Source organism: Halichoerus grypus, chromosome 6 (genome assembly GCF_964656455.1).
Source record: "Halichoerus grypus chromosome 6, mHalGry1.hap1.1, whole genome shotgun sequence".
Lineage (NCBI taxonomy): Eukaryota > Metazoa > Chordata > Mammalia > Carnivora > Phocidae > Halichoerus > Halichoerus grypus.
The window spans coordinates 23,143,707-23,170,010 of NC_135717.1; the positions used below are offsets into that span (position 1 = coordinate 23,143,707).

Below are 26,304 nucleotides of genomic sequence, written 5' to 3' on the forward strand. Positions count from 1 at the left end.
AAGAAAGGATGCTGTATGTTGTCAAATGATTTTTCTGCATCTATTGAGAGGATCATATGGTTCTTGTCCTTCCTTTTATTTATGTGATCTATCACGTTAATTGATTTGCAGATATTGAACCACCCTGGAAGCCCAGGAATAAATACCACTTGGTCGTAGTGAATAATCCTTTTAATGCAGTGTTGGATCCTATTGGTGAGAATTTTGGTATCCATGTTCATCAGGGATATTGGTCTGTTAATTCTCCTTTTTTGGTCTGGTATTTGTCTGGTTTTGGGATCAAGGTAATGCTGGCTTCAGAAAAAGAGTTTGGAAGTTTTCCTTCCATTTCTATTTTTTTGAAACAGCTTCAGAAGAACTTTTATTAATTCTCCTTTAAATGTTTTGTAGAATTCCCCTGGGAAGCCCTCTGGCCCTGGGCTCTTGTTTGTTGGGAGATTTTTGATTACTGCTTCAATTTCCTAGCTGGTTATGGGTCTGTTCAGGTTTTCTATTGCTTCCTGGTTCAGTTTTGGTAGTTTATATGTCTCTAGGAATGCATCCATTTCTTCCAGATTGTCTAATTTGTTGCCATATAGTTGCTCATAATATGTTCTTATAATTGTTTGTATTTTTTTGGTTTCGGTTGTGACCCCTCCTCTTTCATTCATGATTTTATTTATTTGGTCCTTTCTCTTTTCTTTTTGATAAGTCTGGCTAGGGGCTCGTCGATCTTATTAATTCTTTCAAAGAACCCGGTCCTAGTTTCGTTGATCTGTTCTACTGTTCTTTAGGTTTCTATTTCATTGATTTCTTCTCTAATCTTTATTATTTCTCTTCTCCTGCTGGGTTTAGGCTGTATTTGCTGTTCTTTCTCCAGCTCCTTTGGGTGTAGGGTTAGGTTGTGTATTTGAGACCTTTCTTGTTTCTTAAGAAAGGCTTGTAGTGGTATATACTTCCCTCTTAGGACCGCCTTTGCTGTATCCCAAAGGTTTTGAACAGTTGTGTTTTCATTTTCATTGGTTTCCATGAATTTTTTAAATTCTTATTTAATTTCCTGTGTTGACCCATTCATTCTTTAGTAGGATGCTCTTTAGCCTCCAACTATTTGAGTTCTTTCCAACTTTCCTCTTGTGATTGAGTTCCAGTTTCAAAGCATTGTCATCTGAATATATGCAGGGGATGATCCCAGTCTTTTGGTACTGGTTGAGACCTGATTTATGACCCAGGATGTGATCTATTCTGGAGAATGTTCTATGTGCACTAGAGAAGAATGTGTAATCTGTGGCTTTGGGATGGAATGTTCTGAATATATCTGTGAAGTCCATCTGGTCCAGTGTGTCATTCAAAGCCCTTATTTCCTTGTTGATCTTCTGCTTAGATGATCTGTCCATTGCAGTGAGGGGGGTGTTAAAATCCCCTACTGTTATTGTATTATTATCGATGTGTTTCTTTGATTTTATTATTAATGGTTTATATAATTGGCTGCTCCCATGTTAGGGGCATAAATATTTACAATTTTTAGAGCTACTTGTTTGGTTGACCATTTAATTATGATATAGTGTCCTTCCTCATCTCTTATTACAGTCTTCATGTTAAAATCTAATTTGTCTGATATAAGGATTGCCACCCCAGCTTTCTTATTATGTCCATTAGTATGATAAATGGTTTTCCATTCCCTCACTTTAAATCTGGGGGTGTCTTTGGGTCTAAAATGAGTCTCTTGCAGACAGTATATTGATGGGTCTCGCTTTTTTATCCAATCTGATACCCTGTGTCTTTTGATTGGGGGCAGAGCTCCCAGATATTGGATCAGGGAAGCTGGCTGCAACAAGTGAGCCCAGGAGTGGGCTCTCAGCTTGGGGTTGCCATAAACCATGATCTGTGGCACAGTCGGGCCCCTGCTCAAAGATGAGACTAATTGAGGTGCAGTAAGAATCCGGCCGAGTTCAGCCAAGAAACTTCAGAGGAGGCCCAGCACTCTGGGCAGTCCTCCTTTGCTTTTCAAATTAGTCTCATCCAGGTAGGCATATATAAGTCAGGTTTTATCTATCCAGGCACTGTGAATTTCCACAGGGCCAGAGATTTGGAGGCCACCATTTTCATTCTCATCCTTTAAAGCTGTGCGGAAAGCCTTCAGAAAACAAAAGCCACATCGAGCAAACTGGAGTAGATTACTTAGCCTGGCCCCCTGGCAAGGGTGGTGCAATTCCGCCTGGTGCAAAAACATTTGAGAATCAATGCAACAGGCCCCTCCCCGCAGAAGACCAACAAGCACATCCAGCCAAGACCAAGTTCACCCATCAATGAGAACTGCAAAACTCCAGCACTAGGGGAATATACACCTAGAACTCATGTCTTTTTTCCCATGATTCTTTAGTCTTTCAACTTTAATTTTTTTAATTTTAATTTTAGTTTTCTTTTCTTTTTCAATCAAGTTATTTTATCAACTCCTTTTTTTAAAATCTTTTTTTAATTTTCATTTTTATAGTCACATTCTATCCCTTCATTATATTTAATCTTATTTTTGTATATACCTAAGTTTTTCTTTCTTTAAAATTTTGGGATACAATTTCTTCTACCAGACCAAAATACACCCAAAATCTAGTGTATGGCTCTGTTCTGTTCACCCGCCTGATCATATTCTCTTTTTTTGTTTTGTTTTGTTAAAGTCTTTTTTAATTTTCATCTTCACAGTTACATTCTATCCTTTCATTGCATTTCATTTTATTTTTGTACATATATAAGTTTTTCTTTCTTTACAATTTTGAGATGTAGTTTCCTCTAACAAACTGACCAAAATGCACTCAGGAGATAGTGTATTGCTCTATTCGCTCACCCGTCTGATTATATTCTCTCTCTCTCACCTCCCCCCAACCCAACCCCAGTTTCGGATCTCTTCTGATTTGTTTAGTGTATATCTCTCTGGGATTGTTGTTGCCATTTTAGTATTTTGCTCTCTCATTCATCTATTATTCTCTGGACAGAATGACAAGATGGAAAAACTCACCTCAAAAGAGAGAAGGAGAGGCAATACTGACTGTCAGGGACCTAATCAATATGGACATTAGTAAGATGTTGGAACTAGAGTTCTGAATAATGATTTATAAAGATACCATCTGGGTTTGAAAAAAGCATAGAAGACACTAAAGAATCCCTTTCTGGAGAAATAAAAGAACTAAAATCTAACCAAGTTGATTGTTGCTTTAAATTCTCCATCAGGCATGTTACTTACATCTGTTTCACTTAGATATCTGGCTGTGATCTCTTATCTTGTTCTTTCATTTGGGATGAATTCCTCCATCTTGGCCTTTTGTCTAAGTCATTACCTTTTTCTTTGTGTTAGAAAAGCCAGTTATGTTTCCTGCTCCTGAGAGTAAATGCCTTTATGAAGAAGAAGTCATGTAGTGTCCAGAGCCTGGTACTTCAGCGTCTCTGGTGTGTGCTGTGTGTGTTCTGCTATTGTGTTTTGCCTGCTCTATCCTTCAGGCCAGGTGTCTGCAGAAGCTCTCCTTGTCTGCAGTGGGTAGTATTTGGTCCTTGGCCAGAATGTGGATAGTTTTAACTAGGTGTGCTTTAGTCTGCTTATTAAATGAGACCTGATATTACTTCCACTAGAACTGAAGCCCAGCAGAACTCTTTGGTTGGGAGATGTAGTGTGGTCAGGGGTTTCTGCTAGTCTTCTGGGCAAAGGGCCCACTGCACTGGGACTGAGACATGCTTGACTGAGAAGGGCAGTCCCACCACAGCACGGGGCTGTGGGACTTATTGTAAGCAAGTTAGGCAGCCTGTGTAGGTGCTGCACTGCTTCCTGAAGGTGGTTGTGTATTTTTGATGAGGGGCAGGGGGGCGAAATAATACCAGCCAGCTCGTTTGCCTCCTAGAGAGGTGTCTCTGTGAATGCTGCCTTTCAGGGAAGCACTCTGAGAATAACAAATAATCTGCTGCCTGTGTGTCCCAAGTGTTTTTCAGATCACTGTTTCCATGCTGTCTGCCTCTGGATTGTTCGCCTGTCTTCTTTCCAGGAGCAGCATAGTACCTCCACAGCTCTATCCTAGCCAAACCTGCTGACCTGTAAAACTCCAGGCTTTAAGCCCTAATGGTTGTAGGAACTCAAAAAATCATACCTTCTCATTTTCCCAGCAGTGGCTTTGGGGAAATGCTCCCCTTGTGCATTCCCTTATCCTCTACTCTCTCACCCTTCTCTGTGACCACAACTCCCTCCCCTCCACTGCATTAGTGGTCTGTTTCTCCCCTAAACCAGTCTCCACACTTCCTACCTTCTATGGTGTGGTTTCTTCTCTCCCTTTAGTTGTGGAGTTTGTTCTGTCAGTCTTCAGGTTGATTTCTGGAGTATTTAGAATTATTTGACAGTTATCTAGTTGTGTTCTTGGGAGGAGATGAGCCTAGCATCCTCCTACCCTGCCACTATCTTCTCTTAGGGTTGGTTTTTCTGAGGTCTCTCTCCTTGGCTTGCAAATATCCACCTTTTGGCTATGTCCTCACATAGTCTTTACCATGTGTATGCACACTCCTTGTATCTTTTTGTATGTTCAAATATCCTCTTCTTAAAAAGCAGACCAGTCAGAATGGATTAGGGCCTACCCTAACTACTTCATTTTAACGTAACCACCTCTTTGAAGGCCCTATTTCCAAATACAGTTATATTTCGAGTTACATAATAAGAAAATAGGAATTTTCCAGGGGGTACAGAAGGAAAACGAGCCCTCAACAAACTGTATCTAACACTTACGAGTAGTAAGCAGCAGGTAATGAAGAAGATGATGAAATCCCACAGTAGAGCAGAAAGCCAGTACACAGGGACATAAACCCCACTCAGAAATTGGATGTGCTTTGCTTTAGTGACTCGTTCAGTCACCGTCAGGAGAGAAAAGCCACTGATTAAAAGAGCCATGCCAAAATGTATATATAAGGCCACCTGGAATCCATCCAATAATCTGCAGAAGAAGGAACAAAAGTAGATATATCAGGAAATCAATACAGCAGAAAACATAAATTTCTCTCAATAGCTATTTTTAATCATGTAAATGTAATCATATAGGAGAGATGCATTTAAAATATAAAATTTTAGGGGCACCTAGGTGGTTCAGTTGGTTAAGCATCTGCCTTTGGCTCAGGTCATGATCCCGGGGCCCTGGGATCTAGCCCTGAGGCAGGGAGTCTGCTTCTCCCTCTCCCCAGACCCTCCCCCTTGCTTCTGTTCTTGCTCTCTCTCTCTCTCTCAAATAAATAAATAAATCCTTAAAAAATATCAAATTTCATAAGAAGTCAGGAAACTACAGATGTTGGCGAGGATGCAGAGAATGGGAACCCTCCTACACTGTTGGTGGGAATGCAAGCTGATGCAGCCACTCTGGAAAACAGGATGGAGGTTCTTCAAAAAGTTGAAAATAGAGCTACCTTACAATCCAGCAATTGCACTACTTGGTATTTATCCCAAAGATACAAATGTAGTGATCCAAAGGGGCACGTGCACCCCAATGTTTATAGCAGCAAGGTCCACAATAGCCAAACTATGGAAAGAGCCTAGATGTCCATCAACAGATGAATGGATAAAGAAGATGTGGTATATATATACAATGGAATATTATGCAGCCATCAAAAAAAGAAATCTTGTCATTTGCAATGATGTGGATGGAACTAGAGGGTATTATGCTAAGCGAAATAATTCAATCAGAGAAAGACAAGTATCATATGATCTCACTGATATGAGGAATTTGAGAAACAAGACAGAGGATCATAGGGGAAGGGAGGGAAAAATGAAACAAGATGAAACCAGAGAGGGAGAAAAACCATAAGAGACTCTTAAATTCAGGAAACAAACTGAGGTTTGCTGGAGTGGAGGGGGGTGGGAGGGATGGGGTGGCTGGGTGATGGACATTGGGGAGGGTAGGTACTATGGTGAGCACTGTGAATTGTGTAAGACTAAATCACAGCCCTGAAACAAATAATACATTATATGTTAATTAAAAAATAAAAAAAAATCAAATTTTAATTAAAAGAATAACATACGTTCCACTTTGTTTTTTATACTTAGAGTGTGGCTGAGGTTTATTGAAGACTGTTATGGAAGCATTAGAGCCAGCAATTGTCATGAGAAGAATGTTGTCTAATATTGCCAGGGTCAGAGATGGTGAATGATAGGCTTGATTGTTGAAAAGACCAGTAAGAATTATTTTATTTGTCTTCACCTCAATAGAAAAGGCAACAATGCATAAGTGAACACAATCTTCATTTTCCATTAAGTATTTCAGTAGGTCACCTAGGATGAGGAAATAGCTTTGGTCAGTTTATCTACAAAAGAAATCATCTACAACATATGTTGGGAAAAGGAACAAATAATTTTACTTGGTTCTCATCCCTTTCAAGTTTCTTATAATGATTATTTCAAACATTTGTCATTCTCTTTAAGCACTCTATTCTATCGTTCAATTCCAAGCTCTCTCACTTCATAGTCTATGACATAGATTCCTACTTCACTGAGAAAACACAGGCAACATAGTATAGGTTTTCTTATCTTTCTTTTGTTTTTAAAGATTTTATTTATTTATTTGAGAGAGAGAGAAAGAGATAGCAAGAGAAAGCATGAATGTGGAGGAGAGGGAGAAGCAGTCTCCTTGCCCAGGACCCTGGGATCATGACCTGAACCAAAGGCAGATGCTTAACTGACTGAGCCACCCAGCTGCCCCTAATCTATCTTAAAGAGATCCGTAAGTATTTCCACTTATAGATTTTATTGCTTAAAGCAGAAAAAAACCTCCCTCTGTGAAAATAAAAAAAAAAACTGGATTAAATAAATAAGAAATCACCTCTTTGAAGGTATTAGATATCTAAAATAGCAATCAACATTTGTGGGATAAGCCCCTAGAAGGATGGAAATGCACTGAATTGAGCCAAACATTCCATACCCCTTTTCCCTTTAAGGCATTTTGGATTTATAAGTTATGGAATGCATTGGTAAATCCTCAAGCTTTCAGTGGGGCTCCTGAAGGTCTATACCCTAAGAATAACAGTAAGGTATAGATCAGTTCTTATAAAAATTTCAACACAGTCTCAAATCACTTAAATCCCCGATTGGATTTAGATCCTCCCTTAATCTCACTGCCTTTCAGGAATTAAATTAAGCCTCCTCTGGAGAAGATAATCTCAAGTAGAGTCTATGTAATTTTCATACACAATATCTGGCATTCAATTAAAAAATTACTAGGCATACCAAAACACAGAACCAAAAAAAGCACAGAAAATAGAAATACATCCACATATAAACTAGATATTAGAGACAGAATATTTATGAGAGAACTGAAGTCCATAGGAAATATCAAATATTGATTTTAGAGTCAAAAAAAATCAACTACAATTAATAAATAGCAGGTTGGACACAAATGAAGAGTAGACAGGAAACTGGAAGACAGGTTGATTAGAAAATACTCAGCTAAAAGCAGTGAGAAAGAGAACGGGAAACAAAAATAAAACATAAATTACCAATATTAGAAATGACATAGGGGAAATCACTACAGATCCTGTAGACATCAAAAGGGTAATAAAGGAATACTGTGAACAACTCTACACATATAATTTGACATTTTAGATGAAATAGAACACTTCCTCAAAACACACAAACTACAACAGTTCTCCCAATATGATATAGGTAATTTGAATAATTATAATTCTTAAGGAAATTTAACTCATAAATTAAAAATTCCTCCCAAAAGAAATCTCTAGGTCTAGATGTTTTCACTTGATCTTAGCCAAAAGGCCAAGAAGCGATTGGGTCTAGATGTTTTCACTGGAAAATTCTACAAAATATTTAAGGAAGAGTCAACACTAATTATACACAATATCTTTCAGAAAATACAGGAGGAGGGAACATTTCTGAATTCATTTTATCAAATTAGTATTACTCTGATAGAAAAATCATAAAAGACAGTACCAAGAAAAAGGAAAATTACAGACCAATATCTTTCACAAATATAATGTAACACCCCTTAACAAAATATTAGCAAATAAAATTCATCAATATATAAAAAGAATTACAACTATGGTCAAGTGGGGTCTATTTCCAGGGATTCAAGGCTGGTTCAATATTTAAAACTCAACCAATGTTATTCACCATATTTTAGGCTGAAGTAGAAAAACCATTAATAATCATATCAATTTATGCAGAAAAAATTTTAACAAAACTCAGTAATCATTCATGAGAAAACTCTGAAAAAAAGGTTATAGAGCTAAACTTCCTCACTTTTATATAGAACATCTAAAAAAATCTCTACAGCTAAGATTATATTTTTGATGAAAGACTGCATACTTTCCTCCTAAAACTGGGAACAAGAATGCCCATTCTCACCACCCTGATTTGGCACTGTGCTAGAGGCTCTACCCAGTGCAATAAAGCATAAACAGGGAATAATAGGCATACAGATAATAAAAGAAGAAATGAAACTGCTTTTATTTGCAGGTGACATGACTGTCTATGTAGAAAATCCAAAGGAATTCACAAAAATTTTTTTTAAACTAATACATGAGTTCATCAAGGTTGCAAGTTACAAAATAAACATACAAAAATCAATTATTTTCTATGCACTAGAATAACCATATGGACACCAAAATTAAGAATACAATACCATTTACATTTACTCAAAAAAGAAATACTTAGGTGTAAATTTAACAAAACATGTACAGGACATGTGTGATGAAAAGTACACAACACTGATGAAAGAAACAAAAAAGTTCTTAATAAATGGAATTCTAAATAAATCAGTTGTGTTAATGGATCAGAATATATAACACAGTAAAGATGTCACTTCTCCCCAGATTGATATACAGATTTAATAAGATTTTATCAAAATTCCAACAAAAAGTTTTTGTATTTATAGACAAGCTTATTCTAAAATTTAAATGGAAAGCAAAGGAACTAAGCAACTTTAGAAAACAAGAAAAGAGTGGGAGGAATTGGTCTACCAGATTTCAAGCATGATATTGGTGATGGAACAGATACACAGATTAATGGAGTATAAAAAGGGATCCCAAAACTGACTCACACACACCCAACTGATTTTTGATAAAGGAGCAAAAAAATTTTAATGGATATCATAATTTAACAAATGCTGCTGGAGCAATTGGACATCCACAAGCACAAAATTTAACCTTGACCCACAACTCACATTTATTATTAAGATTAATGCCATATGGATCATGAATTTAGATGTTAAGTATAAAGCTAAAACTTTTAGAAAACTATAAACATTTAAAATAAAATGTTCAGGATCTAGGGTTAGGTAATGAGTTTTAGACTTGATACAAAATACACAATCCATAAAAAAATGGATATATTGGACTCTATCCAAATAAAAAACTTTTATCCTGCAAAACCCATTAAGATAATGAAAAGATAATAAACAGTATGAGAGAAACTATATAAAGAACTCTCAAAACTCAACAGTAAAAAAAAAAAAAAAAAACCATCCACTTAGAAAATGACCAAAACACATGAATACACATTTCAGTGAAGATAATATACAGATGTCAAGCACATGAAAGGATGTCAAAGGCAAATGAAAACAACAATGAAATATCACTACATACCTATCAGAATGAAAAATAAACATAAAAATAGTGACAACACAAATGCTGGGGAAGATTCAAAGGAACTGGATCACTCATTCGTTGTTGGTGGGAATGTAAAAGGGTACAGTCACTCTGAAAAAGTTTTATAGTTCCTTCAAAAATCAAACACGCAACTATCATACAAGTCAACAATTAAAATTACAATCCCAGGCATTTATCCCATAGAACTGAAGATACAGATTCACATAAAAACCTGTACATGAAATTTCATAACAGCTTTATTCATAAAAGACAAAACCTGGGAGAGGGGGGAAATGAGGTGTCCTTCAATGGTGAATGGTTAAACAAACTATGGTACAACCCCATGATGGAACGGCTCATAGCATATGATGGAATGAATGATGGAACACCAGAGAATTATGTTGAGTGAAATGCCAATCCCAGAAGTGTACATATTATATGATTCCATTTTTTTGTCATTCTAAAATGATTAAACTATACAAATGGAGAACAGATTAGTGATTGCCAGAGTAGAGAGGGAATGAAGAGAGCAACAGTAGTGATCCTTGTGGCTAACCAAATGTTCTGTATTAATGTCAAAACCCTGGTGGGGATATTGTAATATAGTTTGCAAGATGTTACCATTGGTACACAAGATCTCTCAGTATTATTTTTCACAACAGTAAATTGACAATTATCTCAAAATAAAAAGCTAAAGTATGAAATTCAGTGTTAATGGTTCTTCTCTCCTCCACTTCTAAAGAGAAAACAAAATCTACTTTAGTCCTCTTCATATATCTTTCAAATCTATCTTTCTTTCCTTCTTTCACAGCCTTAATCTCTCTTGCCTCGATTATCACAATTACATCCCAGCTGACTTCATTGACATTGGATCTGTCCCCTTTTGAATCATTCCCTCACATTTAATTCAATTTGATAAGACTATTTCAATTATACACTCATTGTGTGCCAGGAATTGGGTTAGGTTCTAAAGATATAAAAGAAGTTGTGGCCTCTCCATAATTAGTTTGAGAGATGCACGAGAAATGTTCTACTGTAATTCAGTGAAATAAATTCCAAAAAAGAGGCATTCATCTAAATTGTGGATGAAAAGGAAATGTAAACTTTTGTTTGGGAGGGCAGGTGGCATTTTTCAGTTATTATAAGCTCATATCCTTTCTAAAGCACATACCCACTTATTTTATGGCTCTGCTTAAAAAGTTAGCAGTGATTTCCCCAGTGTTAATGCATGTACTATTTGAGAAAAAAGCTACAGATGAGAAATTATCTAGAAATCTATTTCCTCATTAATAAACATTCTTTTTAAAAGATTTATTTGAGAGAGAGAGAGAGTGTGTGTGTGTGCATGAGTGAGTGGGGCAGAGGGAGAGGGAAAGAGAAGCTCAAGCAGGCTCCATGCTGAGTATGGAGCCCCAACAACCATGAGATCACAATCTGAGCCAAAACCAAGTGTGGATGCTCAACCCACTGTGCCACACAGGTGCCCCCCAAAACATTTTCTTGTAGTTTGGGGAAAAGAGAGAGCAAGTTATAAAGCATTTCTTGCTCTATCTTTATCCTAAAAAATTCAGTTAGAAAAGGTATGCAGGTTGGAATTGAAACCATATAGAATTAGTAGAATTCACTTATACAAGGTTCTGTGGCTAAGATAATGAGAGCACAACTTAGAAAAGTACAGGTAAGTTTCTTAAAACAAAGTGGGACTGGTTAAGCCTAAATATTCTCTCTCTATGCCTAGATAATTTCTAGCTAATGAATAAAACAATAACAATTAAAAATGGATATCAGTGGGGCTTCTGTATTATTCTATTGTATTTATCTCATTATCAATATAACAAGTATATTCAGTTAATCATTTTACTTTTTTAACATAAGCAGTATACTGTAATTTTTAAAAAAATAATTATTTTATCCTTCATCCTCTGTCCTCATGTGTGACCTTGGTTAACAAATGCTTACTTACTACTTATAGCGGAGGAATAATAGGGACAATTATTTGTAGTCAGCCAATCTATTACTTGTAGGTTGTAGAATCAGTATTATAAGGAACAATCATTTCTGAAATGTATTTTCACAACAGAACCTCAATGAGAGAAAAAAAGAACCACACAGGTTTGCCAATACTGCAGGCTGTTTCCTAACTCAGAACACTGTTCATCAGGTGGCAGTTAAAAAAAATATAGTATCTGGGAGGAACTGATGACTTGAAAGAGAATAAACTTTATGATCAGAGAAGTAATGTCATGTAGTGAGTGGTTTGCAGACATCAGGTAGGACAGGTTAAATTTCACGTCTCTGTATTTACTACATGTCTGATTTGGTGCAAATTACTGGACTTCCTTAAATGTCAGTGCTCCTCATTTAACTGGTATCAGTAATAAAAATATCTACTAAATCGGGGTGATTGCTCATTTTAAATGATACACAGGTACAATACTTAGCTGGGTTCTTGCCAAAAACAAGTGCTCAGTAAATGTAAATTTTTATTATTACTATCTTAAAAATAAATGTATTCAGAGGAGCTAGCACATTAAGTCTTTAGTTATACTGTAGCCAAATACATAGTTGACCTTCTTTGCAAATCACACAACCAGATCTTCATCTAAGAGCAGTCTTTTTTACCTAGAGTCTTACCTTGCACTTCCTTAAGTGTGTGTTTGTGAGACTCTAGCATGCTCCTAAGATGTTTTAGGAAAATCGTGGTCAAATTAGAATTCCCAGAAATAGATAAAGGCACAATTGTTCGACCATATTGATCCAAATCCATTTGTCTGGCCTTTTCATCTTTAGTATGTAAAAACTTATTAGCCTCTGAGAGAAAAATAAAGGAACCTAGAAGTGCCAGTATCTGTAGCAAAATCAGTTTCCAGTTCCGCCAACTGAACATCGCCCTCTTTATGAACAAGGCACAGAACTGCTGGTGATAGAGGGAATACTAAAGAAGGAAAAAAGAAACAATATTACAATATTCATGGACCCAAACAGATCATTCCTGATGAAATTCATTAAGATGAATGAACACTCTGGAATTTTAGGGTAGAAGACACATAAAATTTATCTAAATAAATACTGAGAATAGAATCTAAGCACAGTATGATACTACATAAGAGTATGATCAGTCTTTTCTTTGTAAGGCAGGAGTCAACAAATTATGATGTGTTTTGTAAATCAAGTTTTCCTGGAACACAGCTATATCCATTCATTTCTGTGTTGTCTATGGTTGTGTTTGTGCTACAAGGACAGGATTGCAAGAGAGACCATGTGGCCAACCCCACCTTACATATCTATTATTCCCTTATGTAAGTTTGCTGATCTCTATTGTAAAGTATTAAATACAGTGTTTAAGGTCTGAATTTTCATATAACACACTTGAAATCTCAACAGGATGATTTTCCCCAGACTCTTAACAGTCAAGAAAACCAGGCTTCTTTATAGGAGGAAGAGAGAATTAGAAGGAGAAGGAAAGAAATGCTGGGCAACTCACAAGGACTTCCCATACTGAGGACTGCACCAATTAGGGAAACATCCCTTATGCATTATCAATTCCCATTGCAAAAACTTACAATATTGGGCATGTTTGATTACTAAAAATCATGCTCTTTCCAGTGTACTCCAGCTTCAGTGAACTACCAAATTGCTGGGTTAGCAATTTGAAAAAAAAAAAAAAGAATTCTAAGACATAAAAAAGAACTGAGGAATAGCAATGTGTGAGTGAGAGCTGTGATTTTTACCTAGACCTTTTTGCTTCTGCATTAGGAAATAAATTAGGTTGTGGTACAGACTGCTCCCTGTCTGGTAGGGTGCGGTGGTTAAGAACTCCACACTACCTTTGTTCAAATAGTAAACAAAAATGTACCTCTTGTGCCCTAATCAAATAAATATACATCAGGTTTCTTAGCAAAGGTGCTTACCCCAGTATTAAACATAATAGCAGGGCTTTCGTTCATGGTAGAACAATTGCTTGACATATTCCTATTCTGGTTCTTAACTGAGACTTCATTCATCACAGTGGGAGGTGGAGTTTGGATAGCTTGGATATCTGTTTGTGAATCTTCCAGATTACTGACTCTACATAAAAAAAAAAAATAGTAACAAAGCATTGAATTTCAACTCTACCCCATAATATCTTGTTTGGAGAATGGAACAGGAGAAACATTCAACTCAGAAGGCTCCTGGGTGGGGCGCCTGGGTGGCTTAGTCGTTAAGCATCTGCCTTCGGCTCAGGTCATGATCCCAGGGTCCTGGGACCAAGTCCCGCATCGGGCTCCCTGCTGTGCGGGAAGCCAGCTTCTCCCTCTCCCCCTGCTTGTGTTCCCTCTCTTGCTGTGTTTCTCTCTGTCAAATAAATAAATAAAATCTTAAAAAAAAAAAAAAAAAGGCTCCTGGGTTTGCTTACTGACTTGGCAGGGGCATTATAGGGAGGCAACAGGGTAAACTCTGGTAGAAGAATGGTTCCCAAACCCCAGTCACAGGACTGCTGGCAGACCATAGTAAGGCTAGGAAAATTAGGGCAAGGTATTGAGTGTTTCATTAAATTGAACTCATTCAAGTTAAAAATTAACATCTAATTCATACTTTGGATGAATCAAAATATCTGCTCTTTTTTAAAATGATAGTGGTGTGGGGGGGGGTTGGGAGATGGGTTAGCCTGGTGATGGGTATTAAAGAGGGCACGTTCTGCATGGAGCACTGGGTGTTATACGCAAACAACATGGAACACTACATCAAAAACTAATGATGTAATGTATGGTGATAAACATAACATAATTAAAAAAATGATAGTGGTGTTTTTGGGGGGTTATTACTGTAAAAAAAAAATCATGTTGGTTCTCTCCTCTCCACACCTCTTAAATTTCTAATGTGTGACTCTGAGTTTGGTGAGTTTACAAAAGGGACCAAGATGTGGTTCTTCCTCCCCAATGGTTTTTGTTTTTATTTTCCTTATGCATCCTTGCTCACCTAAAAAAGACTTCTTCCATGGTAGTAATAGAGGCACCAAAGCTAGCAATCCCTAACTCATATCGTCTCTTTTCCAGATCAGTAAATAGAGCTTCAAAGCTAGAATATGAATTAGAAAAAAAATAAGAAGGGGAAGGAAAAGGGGGAAGGGAGGAATAAAAGTTAGTACCAAATCAGAAGATTTTCATATTTATATTTTATTCTGAACTGATTTCCCTTCAGCAGTGGGGAAAATGTAGCTCATTCTTCACTTCAGTACTTATAACAGAAACTGGTAAACTGCTCTAGCACATTGTTTTCCACTCTACTTAATTCTTGAAAACACATAATTTTGGTCTTCTAATAAACTACCATGAGACTCTATATATGCTAATAACTCTAGCTAGTTCACATGAATTAACTTATCACACACATATAAATGCTATGGTTCTTATTATTCAGTAAGTTTTTAAAAAAATTATTCAAATTAACAGGAGAAAAAAGCCACTCACATAGACAATGGAGTAGGTGCAATAGAAATAGGAGACATGGACAGAACCAAGTGATTCAATAGTCAAGAAAAGCCATGGAAATTGAGCCAGATGCAATGTAGAGACATCAAGACTTTTAAAGAATAGTTTTCCTGGGAAGATTTTACAGTACTTCATATTTATAAGATGATCTTTTCCAAAACCATCAAACATATTTTCAATGAGGAGCATTATATGCACACTCTGTGTTGGAGGAACTCAAAATTCCCTCTTTTGGAAGATCTATCAAAATTTCCTCCATATTCAAACTTAAATTATTTTCCATTTAATTCTTTTTAGTTTTGCACATTGGTTCTAAATTTACACCATTAATTATATAGAACAGGTATAATCTACCCACATGACAGCCCTTCACATGTTTTAAGTCCATTTCCTCTGGTGCTTCTTTATTCCCAATGCTTGGCTTTTCAACCAGGATTCACATTTTCTTCTTTTTCTTTGATTTTAGTTAAGAAATTAATGTGTGCATCATATAAAATTTAGAAATGAATGTACAAAAATATAAATATCACAATATCATGCCCCATAGATATCCACTGTTAATACACTAATATTTTGGCATATTATTTATTTTTGTTTCCTTTGGCTTTATACCATATATAACAAAATTAAACTGTATGAGGCTTTAAAATGCACAAATAGAGCACTAAGTGGAGATAAATATTCCTTAACAGCTTAATGAATACATTCTGGTATGATATTATGAAAGAATAAGTGAAGATTTCTCCTTGGTTATCTTAAAAATGGGAAGTCCTAAAAGTCCTACCATAAGCAGTTGACCAAAAATGCAGGTAAGTAAACAAAACAAGATTCAGAACATTATTATGATAGGATTTCATTTCTGTTAAATCATAAAACTAATTATTATTATTGTATCCATGTCAATGTATGTATGTGATGTACAACATATTATACTCATGTCAGTATATGCATTTAATGATCCTGAGAAATATACACAGAAATTTTCCCGGTGATTATTCCCATAGGGAGTGATTATGGGAGACTTTCACTTTCTAATTCATACACTCCAGAACTAAGTAAGTTTCTTGATTTGGTCATGATGCAATCACATGTTGATTAGCACACCCTAGGCTCCTTAGTGATATTCAGTAAAGAAAAAAGATAGTAATAGATAAATAAATTAAAAAATTGTATGAGCCAATCATTATGTGAAAAACATATATTTTTCTAATATATGTTTTTATATATAATATAAAATATATATATTTAACAAATATAAATATTGTATACATTATATATATTCTATATATTATACTTGAGAGGAACACAAAAAATATTAAAAAGAAAAAATTTGACCACCTTGAGTATAGCTGTTTTTCCCATGTTTTGTTATTTGTTGTATATATAATACATATATATTTAATAAATATATAGATGTTATAAAGACAATATATTGTCTACTTAAGGTGAGAATACAGAAAAATATAAAAACAAAAAAAATGTGACCACCTAAAGTATAACACTGTTAACATTTGATGTACTTACTTCTATCCATTACAAAGTTTTTTCCATTACATATATTTTTAAATACTTATTTTTTTTTACTGAGGCATAACAAAGTATACTACTTGTGAATGAATTTTCACATAAGTACGTAACAGTACATACATGGGTAACCATACAGATAAGATAGAGAACATTTCCAGAATCCCACAGGGAGATTCTAACAGGTCCCTTCTTAGTCCCTAACTTCTTTCCCAGTGTCCATACACGCACATGTGCGCGTGCATACACACACACGCACACACACACACACACCTATGCATCTTATGGTAATTTTTATTATTTTTTTAAAAGATTTTAAGTAATCTCTATACCTAATGTGGGGCTCAAATTAACAACCCCGAGGTCAAGAGTCACATGCTCCAGTGACTGAGCCAGCCAGACACCCATGTTATAGAGGTAATTTTAATTTTAGAATTACATAAAGATTTTTTCTTTTCTTGAACTTCATATAAATGGAATCCTACAGCTTGTACTTTTTTTATCCAATGTTTCAATGTCTGTGAGATTCATTCATGTCATATATACCACTAGTTTATTCTTTTTTATTGCTATATTCTTCCATTTTCCTGTTGATGGACATTTTGGTGGCTTTGGTTTGGAGCTATTATGAATAGTGTCTACAAATATAAATACTCTTTTACATCTCTTCTGATGGACATTTGTCTTTAAGGTATATACTAGGAATAATTGCGGGGTCATAGGATAAGCACATATTTAGCTTAGTAAAAATGGCCACTCATTTTCCAAAGCAGTTTTACCATTTTATACTTCTATTAGCAATGAGATCCATTTATCATATTCATATGCTTTAGTCTGTCTTTTTAATTTTAGCCATTCTTGTGGGTTTGTAGTGGTAATGTACTGGTTGGTCTCTTTATTTTTTGCAGGTTTCCTCATAGTTCTGGGAAGAATTCTTTTTTTTTTTTATTCATCAGATTCCTTTATTTATTCATATTTTTTAATGTTTCACTAAACTTTATTTTGTGAGATAGGGCTGACAGGTTTGCAGCAAAACCTTCCTAAAGCAAGGTGACAGATTTTTTTTAGTTAAGTTTTAAAATCTGGAAGAAGAAAAACAAGAGAATCTTTAAAATTCTGTAGATTTTTTACAAAACATTGGTACTCAAAAAAATACATCTCTTTGAATTTTGAGCTAAGTGAGATTTTGGGGAAAAGAATACTTCCATAGGCCCATTCTCTGGTGTTGACATGACCTGCAGAAACATTGAGTGAACTCCATATCCGAAGATCACAAAGTACCTGGCCTCTTAATTCTGGGAAGAATTCTTAACATAGTGTTCTCTTTCAGTAGTTCTCTTTTCTGCCATACGTATTGGTCAGATCTTTATAATCAATCAGGATTTCACATCATTTTATCTCATTTTCCCTCCTCCAAACTGTTCTAGATTCACAGTGTCCTCTTTAATTTGATTGAGACTATAAAGCAGAGAATTTCTGAAGTTTCCCATTTTTGGAAAATATTTTCAAAGTAGGCATTTCTTATGATTTCTTAAATTGGTGCTTTTATTTCAAAATTCAGTATCCTTTCTACAGCCCATTCTTTTTCCCTTTCATCCTTATGAAAAGATTGATATTTATCCAGGACTGACTTATAATCATATAAAACATGTGGAGGAACTTCTGTCCAAGACTAAGATGAGTTTTTGCATGATTTCGTGGTTTCTTAGTTATCATTCTAGGTTTTGATGTGTGTGTATGTGTTTTGCCTTGAATCAACCATGGGATCATTGGTGTCAATTTCTGAAGTTTAAAATTAGAATGAGATTGGCACATCTCCAGTTTTCTAACACTGTGGGTGTTGATGGGAGAACATAAGGCTTTGTAGATAAACTGACTTGTGTTTTAATCCAACTGTATCACCATTACTATTTGATTAATCTCTCTTGATTTACTATTGATTTATTCTTACTATTTGGTATAATCTTTCTAAATTTAAGAGTCATCTTGTAAAAAGAGTCACTTGGAAAGAGGGAAATTAAGTACACTTTATTTTCTTCCCTTACTTGTTGCAAAGTTATTTCAATTGAACTAACATTTATTCCTCTGCAATCACTTCATAGTGATGTGAGTGTCTCACAGGCACTTCATTACAGCTTGGAGACTTGAACTTATTTATAGCTCTGAGAAATACACTGAAAATTTCTACCTTTTTGTTTGTTCTTGTATTTTATTTTATTTTTTTAAAATTTTATTATGTTATGTTAGTCACCATACAATACATCATTAGTTTTTGATGTGGTGATCCACGATCCATTGTTTTTGTATAACACCCAGTGCTCCATGCAGTACGTGCCCTCCTTAATACCCATCACCGGGCTAAACAATCCCCCCTCCGCCCTCCCCTCTAAAACCCTGTTTGTCTCTCACAGTCCATATTCTCTCACGGTTCATCTCTCCCTCCAATTCCCCACCCCCTCATTTTTCCCTTCCTTCTCCTAATGTCCTCCATGCTATTCCTTATGTTCCACAAATAAGTGAAACCATATAATAATTGACTTTCTCTGCTTGACTTATTTCACTTAGCATAATCTCTTCCAGTCCCATCCATGTTGATGTAAAAGTTGGGTATTCATCCTTTCTGATGGCTGAGTAATATTCCATTGTATATATGGACCACATCTTCTTTATCCATTCATCTCTTGAAGGGCATCTCGGCTCTTTGCACAGTTTGGTTATTGCGGACATTGCTGCTATGAACATTGGGGTGCATATGGCCCTTCTTTTCACTACATCTGTGTCTTTGGGGTAAATACCCAGGAGTGCAATTGCTGGGTCATAGGGTAGCTCTATTTTTAAAATTTTGAGGAACCTCCACTCTGTTTTCCAAAGTGGCTGTACCAACTTGCATTCCCACCAACAGTGTAAGAGGGTTGCCGTTCTCCACAACCTCTCCAACATTTGTTGTTTCTTTCCCTGTCCATTTTTGCCATTCTAACTGGTGTAAGGTGGTATCTCAATGTGGTTTTGATTTCCCTGATGGCTAATGATGATGAACATTTTTTCATGTGTCTATTAGCCATTTGTATGTCTTCTTCTAAGAAGTGTCTTTTCATATCTTCTGCTCACTTTTTGACTTGATTATGTTTTTTGGGTGTTGAGTTTGAGAAGTTCTTTATAAATCTTGGATACCAGCCCTTTATCCGTAGTGTCATTTGCAAATTTCTTCTCCTATTCTGTGGGTTGCCTCTTTGTTTTGTTGACTGTTTCCTTTGCTGTGCAGAAGCCTTTTATCTTGATGAAGTCCCAAAAGTTCATTTTTGCTTTAGTTTCACTAGGTTTTGGAGATGTATCTTGAAAGAAGTTGCTGTGGGCGATGTCAAAGAGGTTACTGCCTATGTTCTCCTCTAGGATTTTGATGGATTCCTGCCTCACATTGAGGTCTTTCATCCATTTTGAGTTTATCTTTGTGAATGGTGTTAGAGAATGGTCGAGTTTCATTCTTCTGCATGTGGCTGTCCAATTTTCTCAGCACCATTTATTGAAGAGACCATCTTTTTTCCATTGCATGTTTTTCCCTGCTTTGTCAAAGATTATTTGACCATAGAGTTGAGGGTCCATATCTGGGTTCTCTATTCTGTTCCATTGGTCTATATGTCTGTTTTTGTGCCAGTACCATCCTGTCTTGGTGATCACAGCTTTGTCATATAGCTTGAAATCAGGCAACGTGATGCCCCCAGCTTTGTTTTTCTTTTTCAACATTTCCTTGGTGATTTGGGGTCTTTTCTGATTCCATACAAATTTTAGGATTGTTTGTTCCAGCACTTTGAAAAATGTCATTGGAATTTTGATCAGGATGGCATTGAAGGTATAGATTGCTCTGGGTAGCATAGACATTTTAACAATGTTTATTCTTCCGATCCATGAGCATAGAATATTTTTCCATCTTTTTGTGTCTTCTTCAATTTCTTTCATGAGTGTTCTGTAGTAGAGTATAGATCCTTTACCTCTTTGGTTAGGTTTATTCCGAGGTATCTTATGGTTTTTGGTGCTATTGTAAATGGATCGTTTCTCTAATTTCTCTTTCTACAGTTGCGTTGTTAGTGTATAAGAAAGCAACTGATTTCTGTGCATTGATTTTGTATCCTGCCACATTACTGAATTGCTGTATGAGTTCTAGTAATTTGGGGGTGGAGTCTTTTGAATTTTCCACATAAAGTATCATGTCATCTGTGAAAAGAGAGAGTTTGACTTCTTCTTTGCCAATTTGAATACCTTTTATTTCTTTTTGTTGTCTGATTGCTGTTGCTAAGGACTTCTAGTACTATGTTGAACAATAGTGGCGAGAGTGGGCATCCCTGATGTGTTCCTGATCTTAAGGGAAAGGTTCTCAGCTTTTCCCCATTGAGGATGATATTCGCTGTGGGTTTTTCATAGATGGATTTTATGAACTTGAGGAATGTTCCCTCTACCCCTATACTCTGAAGAGTTTTAATCAGGAAGGGATGTTGTATTTTCTCAAATGCTTTTTCTGCATCAGTTGAGAGGACCATATGGTTCTTCTCCCTCCGCTTATTAATGTTTTCTATCACATTGATTGATTTGCGAATGTTGAACAACCCTTGCATCCCGGGGATAAATCCCACTTGGTTGTGGTGGATGATCCTTTTAATGTATTGTTGCATCCTATTAGCTAGGATTTTCTTGAGGATTTTGGAATCCATATTCATCAGGGATATCGGTCTGAAATTCTCCTTTTGGATGGGGTCTTTGCCTGGTTTGGGGATTAAGGTAATGCTGGCCTCACAGAATGAGTTTGGAAGTTTTCCTTCTGTTTCTATTTTTTGAAACAGCTTCAGTAGAATAGGTATTATTTCTTCTTTGAATGTTTGGTAGAATTCCCCAGGGAATCCATCAGGCCCTGGACTCTTGTTTTTTGGGAGGTTTTTGATCACTGCTTCAATCTCGTTACTGGTTATTGGCCTATTCAGGTTGTCAATTTCTTCCTGTTTCAGTCTTGGCAGCTTATAGGTTTCCAGGAAGGCCTCCATTTCATCCAGATTGCTCAGTTTATTGGCTTATAGTTGTTGATAATAATTTCTAATAATTGTTTCTATTTCCTTGGTGTTAGCCGTGATCTCTCCCCTTTCATTCATAATTTTATTAATTTGGGTCCTTTCTCTTTTCTTTTGGATAAGTCTGACCAGTGGTTTATCGATCTTATTAATTCTTTCAAAGAACCAACTTCTAGTTTTGTTGATCTGATCTACTGTGTTTCTGGTTTCTAATTCATTGATTTCTGCTCTAATTTTAATTATTTCTCTCCTAATGCGTGGCTTAGGCATAGTTTGTTGCTTTTTCACTAGTTCTTTAAGAAGTAGAGTTAGTTGGTGAATTCGAGATTTTTCTATTTTTTTGAGTGAGGCTTGGATGGCTATGTATTTCCCCCTTAGGACCGCCTTTGCAGTATTCCATAGGTTTTGGACCAATGTGTTTTCATTCTCATTGGTTTACGTGGATTGTTTAAGTTCTTGTTTGATTTCCTGGTTGACCCAAACATTCTTGAGCAGAGTGGTTTTTAGCTTCCAAGTGTTTGAATTTCTGCCAAATTTTTTCTTGTGATTGAGTTCCAGTTTTAAAGCATTGTGGTCTGAGATAGGCAGGGAATAATCTCAATCTTTTGGTATCAGTTGAGACCTGATTTGTGACCCAGTATGTGGTCTATTCTGGAGAAAGTTCCATGTGCACTCGAGAAGAATGAGTATTCTGTTGTTTTAGGGTGGAATGTTCTGTAAATATCTATGAGGTCCATATGGTGCAGTGTATCATTCAAAGCTCTTGTTTCTTTGTTGATTTTCTGCTTAGATGACCTGTCCATTGCTGAGAGTGGAGTATTGAGGTCTCCTACAATTAACGTATTGTTATCAATATGACTCTTTATTTTGGTTAACAGTTGGCTTATGTAGATGGCTGCTCCCATGTTGGGGGCACAGATATTTACAATTGTTAGATATTCTTGTTGGATAGACCCTTTAAGAATGATATAGTGTCCTTCTGTGTCTCTAATTACAGACTTTAGTTTAAAATCTAATTTGTCTGATATAAGAATTGCTACCCCAGCTTTCTTTTGAGGTCCACTGGCATGGAAGATGGATCTCCATCCCTTCACTTTCAGTCTGGATGTATCTTTAGGTTCAAAATGAGTCTCTTGTAGACAGCATATGGATGGGTCCTGTCTTTTTATCCAATCTGCAACGCTGTGCCGTTTTATGGAAGCATTTAGGCCATTCACGTTGAGAGTGATTGTTGAAAGATATGAATTAATTGTCATCATGTTGCCTGTGAAGATGTTGCTTTTATAGATTGTCCCTGTAAATTTCTGTTGTATATGACTCTTGGGGTCTTTCTCCTTTTATAGAACCCCCCTTAATATTTCTTGCAGGGCCGGCTTAGTGGTCACATATTCTTTCAGTTTCTGCCGGTCGTGGAAGCTCTGCATCTCTCCATCCATTCTAAATGACAGCCTTGCCAGATAAAGTATTCTTGGCTGCACGTTCTTCTCATTTAGTACCCTGAATATGTCTTGCCAGGCCTTTCTGGCTTGCCGGGTCTCTGTGGATAGGTCTGATGTTATTCTGATGTTTCCCTCTCTGTATGTAAGGAATCTCTTCCCTCTAACTGCTCTTAAGATTGTTTCCTTGGTTCTAAGATTCGCAAGTTTTACTATTACATGCTGGGGTGTTGGCCTGTTTTCCTTGATCTTGGGAGGGGTCCTCTCTGCCTCTAGGACTCGAATGTTTGTTTCATTCCCCAGATTAGGGAAGTTCTCAGCTACGATTTGCTCAAATACATCTTCTAGTCCTCTCTCTCTCTCCACTCCCTCTGGGATTCCAATTATTCTGACATTGGAATGCCTCATGGTGTCACTTATTTCTCTGATTCTATTTTCATGGATTCTGAGTTGTTTTTCCCTGGCCTCCTCTTTTCCCTTTTTATCTATTATATTGTCTTCCAGGTCGCTTATTTGTTCTTCCTCCTCAGTTACCCTAGCTGTTAGATTATCTAGATTGGATTGGATCTCATTGATAGCATTTTTAAATTCTGCCAATTCAGCTTTCATTTCTGCCCTTAGTGACTCTATGTTGCCATTAATTGATTTCTCCATTCTGGCCATTGTCTTCACAATTGCTAGCCTGAATTCCATCTCTGACATCGTGGTGATATCTGCATCCATTTGTAAATCTGCAGTATATGTCATGATCTCTGAGTCTTTTCTATTTTGGGGGTTCCTCCTCCTAGTCATTCTGTTGATGGGTGGTTGAGGGAATGTATAGAGTCCAAATTGTTGACCAGAACCCAAGCAAGATGCACCTGTTTTCTAGGGACCTTAGGGTTGCTGGCCTCTTGTTTTCCCAGCCTGTCTTCTGGGGGAGGGGCCTGCTGCGCTGTTACTCAGGCAACCCTGTTTGGGCGGAGTTGCCCTGACCCCCTGTGGTGGGGATGGGCTCAGCGGGAATCAGTTTTGGGGGCTTTTGTTCTCTGGCGGCTTTCCCTGGCGGCTTTCTGCGTCTCTTCCGCAAGTCAGAGCAGAAGAGACCATTTCCAACCCTCTGCCTCAGAGCAGAGAGACCGCAGTCTGTTCTTCAGTGAGCTCTCCAGGCCACACTGTCTCCGTTTCTGTCTGTGCTGCTATAAACTGCGGTGTCCTGGGTTGTGCACCCCTCGGCAGCGCTCCCAGTCCTGCGTCCAGGTTGGGGCTCTGATATCTGCCCGCAGAATCAGGGCTCCCCGCTTCGTACCTCGAAACCAACCACCTGCGATATTCTGTTTGTAGAGATCCAGATCTTCTTACATCTCAGGCTGGTTTCATGGGTGCTCAGAGTGGTCTGGTAGATATCCAGCTCAGTTCCAGGGACCAGTTGAAATAGGGTCCCCTACTACTCTGCCATCTTTCCTTCTCCCTTGTTCTTGTATTTTAAACTAAAAGATCATTCTTTTTGGTTGAAAGATGGAATCAAAACAGGATTTGAAAATTTTCCTTTCCTTGATGGCAGCACTGAAGCTTCTTTTCCTTGACATTCTTGGTGACAATATTTTCGTCTTTTTCTCATTTCCAGATGCCAACCTCAAAATCTCATGCCTTTAAGACAAGTCAAGGCCAGACTAGAGGAAGGTTATCAGGACACTTCCAGAGAGGCCTTGCATAACAATTATCTGGATCTATCATGTACACATTTAATTTCCCTTCTTTTTCTTCCTGGATAATCTGCTGGACCTTATCTCAAATATTCGCTCTCCTGCTCTACAAAATAGATTCTTGTAACCCTCATACATCTTTCCAACTTTGCTGCTTAGGAGTGAAACCTGCTCAAGACACCCTTAATTAATATTAAATGAACTACTTTTTAAACTTCCTTTGAACAACAGATTGGGGTGATAAAATTCCTGATGATATTCTGTATCAGCTCTATTATTGATCCTTGTTTATTGAATTTTAGCTGTCATTCTATTTTTTTTATCTTTGGGATCGGTGGTCAGAATTTCATTTTTGAAACTTCCAAACAATCTTGAGGTTATGTTACAGAAATTTGCTTTTCTATATATCTTATATATATTCTATATAATGTTGGCCTGTGTCTAAATCTACCAATATCCTTTCTTCTTTCCTGTCATGAAGTTCCCCATGATGTGGTAAATTTCCCATAAAATATCTGACTTTTTTTTCCCTTCAACCAACATTTTCTTGATTATCAGATTTAGATTTACAGTATTAGTTTGTTTTAATTTCCCCTGTCTTTCTCCCCCCCACCCACTGCCCCCTGTCTTTATAAAAGGTAATTGTTGGCAACAAACCTCAGAGACCCATCAGGATACCTGCTTTGAGGTAAATGAAATATTTGTTGCGTGTCTATACTTGAATTACTCTCTTTACCATGTTATCTTGTTTAAACTTTGTACCAGGAATAACACATTTCCTCCTTTTAATTTGTAGGAGTTTCACAAAATGGTATTTGTTTCTTTCCTCTATTGTCCACCCACTGGTTTCCCTTTATATTTACAGCCTCTTATTCATGAATTTTAAGCATATAAATATTTCCTGATATGTAGCACTATTCTGGTAACTCTTTTATATCTCTGCATATCACTTCCATTCACTCCACTCACCATGCAACATTCTAAACTTAAGCTTCATTCCAACAAGTCTCAGCATCGTTTTACAGCAAGTTACAATACCGTTTTAAAATTTCAAGAGTACTTTCTGAAGAAACCAGGAAAAGCAATAATTACATCGGGTTATCTAAACACCAATCATTTTACATTCTCTGGACTCATACCTGTGTGTATACTCTTTGGGTAGAATAAAAGATACTTCATTATTAACATTCTTCTCCAAAGTGGCTGTTGGTATATGATACTGAAGCAATTTGCAGATTTCTTCAACATTACAGTGAGCTTCCTTCACCATGACAATGTGGTATCCCACACCTGAGAAAATCCATTTAGAAGAACAAATAAAACAAGTTTGTATTTCCAATATTCTTGGGAGACCATAGTTGGCTTTCCATAGTTTGGGTGAGCTAGAAGATAAGGCATGTTAATCATATGATTATAAGTCTAAGAAGTATACTAAATACTTCTTTTGTAATTTCATTCATTTTCTTAGGGACTGATAGAACAGAGGTGGAAACAAAAGCTCTCTTATATGGCCTCTTGTTCTATTGACACTGAAATCTGAGAAGACAAG

At 36.6% G+C, this 26,304-nt stretch overlaps 1 protein-coding gene across 1 annotated transcript in view; it reads right to left on the reverse strand.

The window, feature by feature from the left end:
- The window catches only part of LOC118549012 (phospholipid-transporting ATPase ABCA3-like), a 143,361-nt gene that overhangs the window by 56,958 nt on the left and 60,099 nt on the right, over positions 1-26,304 (reverse strand). The window contains exons 15-20 of the mRNA XM_078074025.1: positions 25,895-26,045; positions 14,545-14,643; positions 13,497-13,653; positions 12,220-12,520; positions 6,013-6,262; positions 4,729-4,937 (exon numbers count right to left, since the gene is read on the reverse strand). Of these exons, the coding sequence (XP_077930151.1) occupies positions 4,729-4,937; positions 6,013-6,262; positions 12,220-12,520; positions 13,497-13,653; positions 14,545-14,643; positions 25,895-26,045 (1,167 nt within the window). The remainder of the gene's footprint in view (positions 1-4,728; positions 4,938-6,012; positions 6,263-12,219; positions 12,521-13,496; positions 13,654-14,544; positions 14,644-25,894; positions 26,046-26,304) is intronic.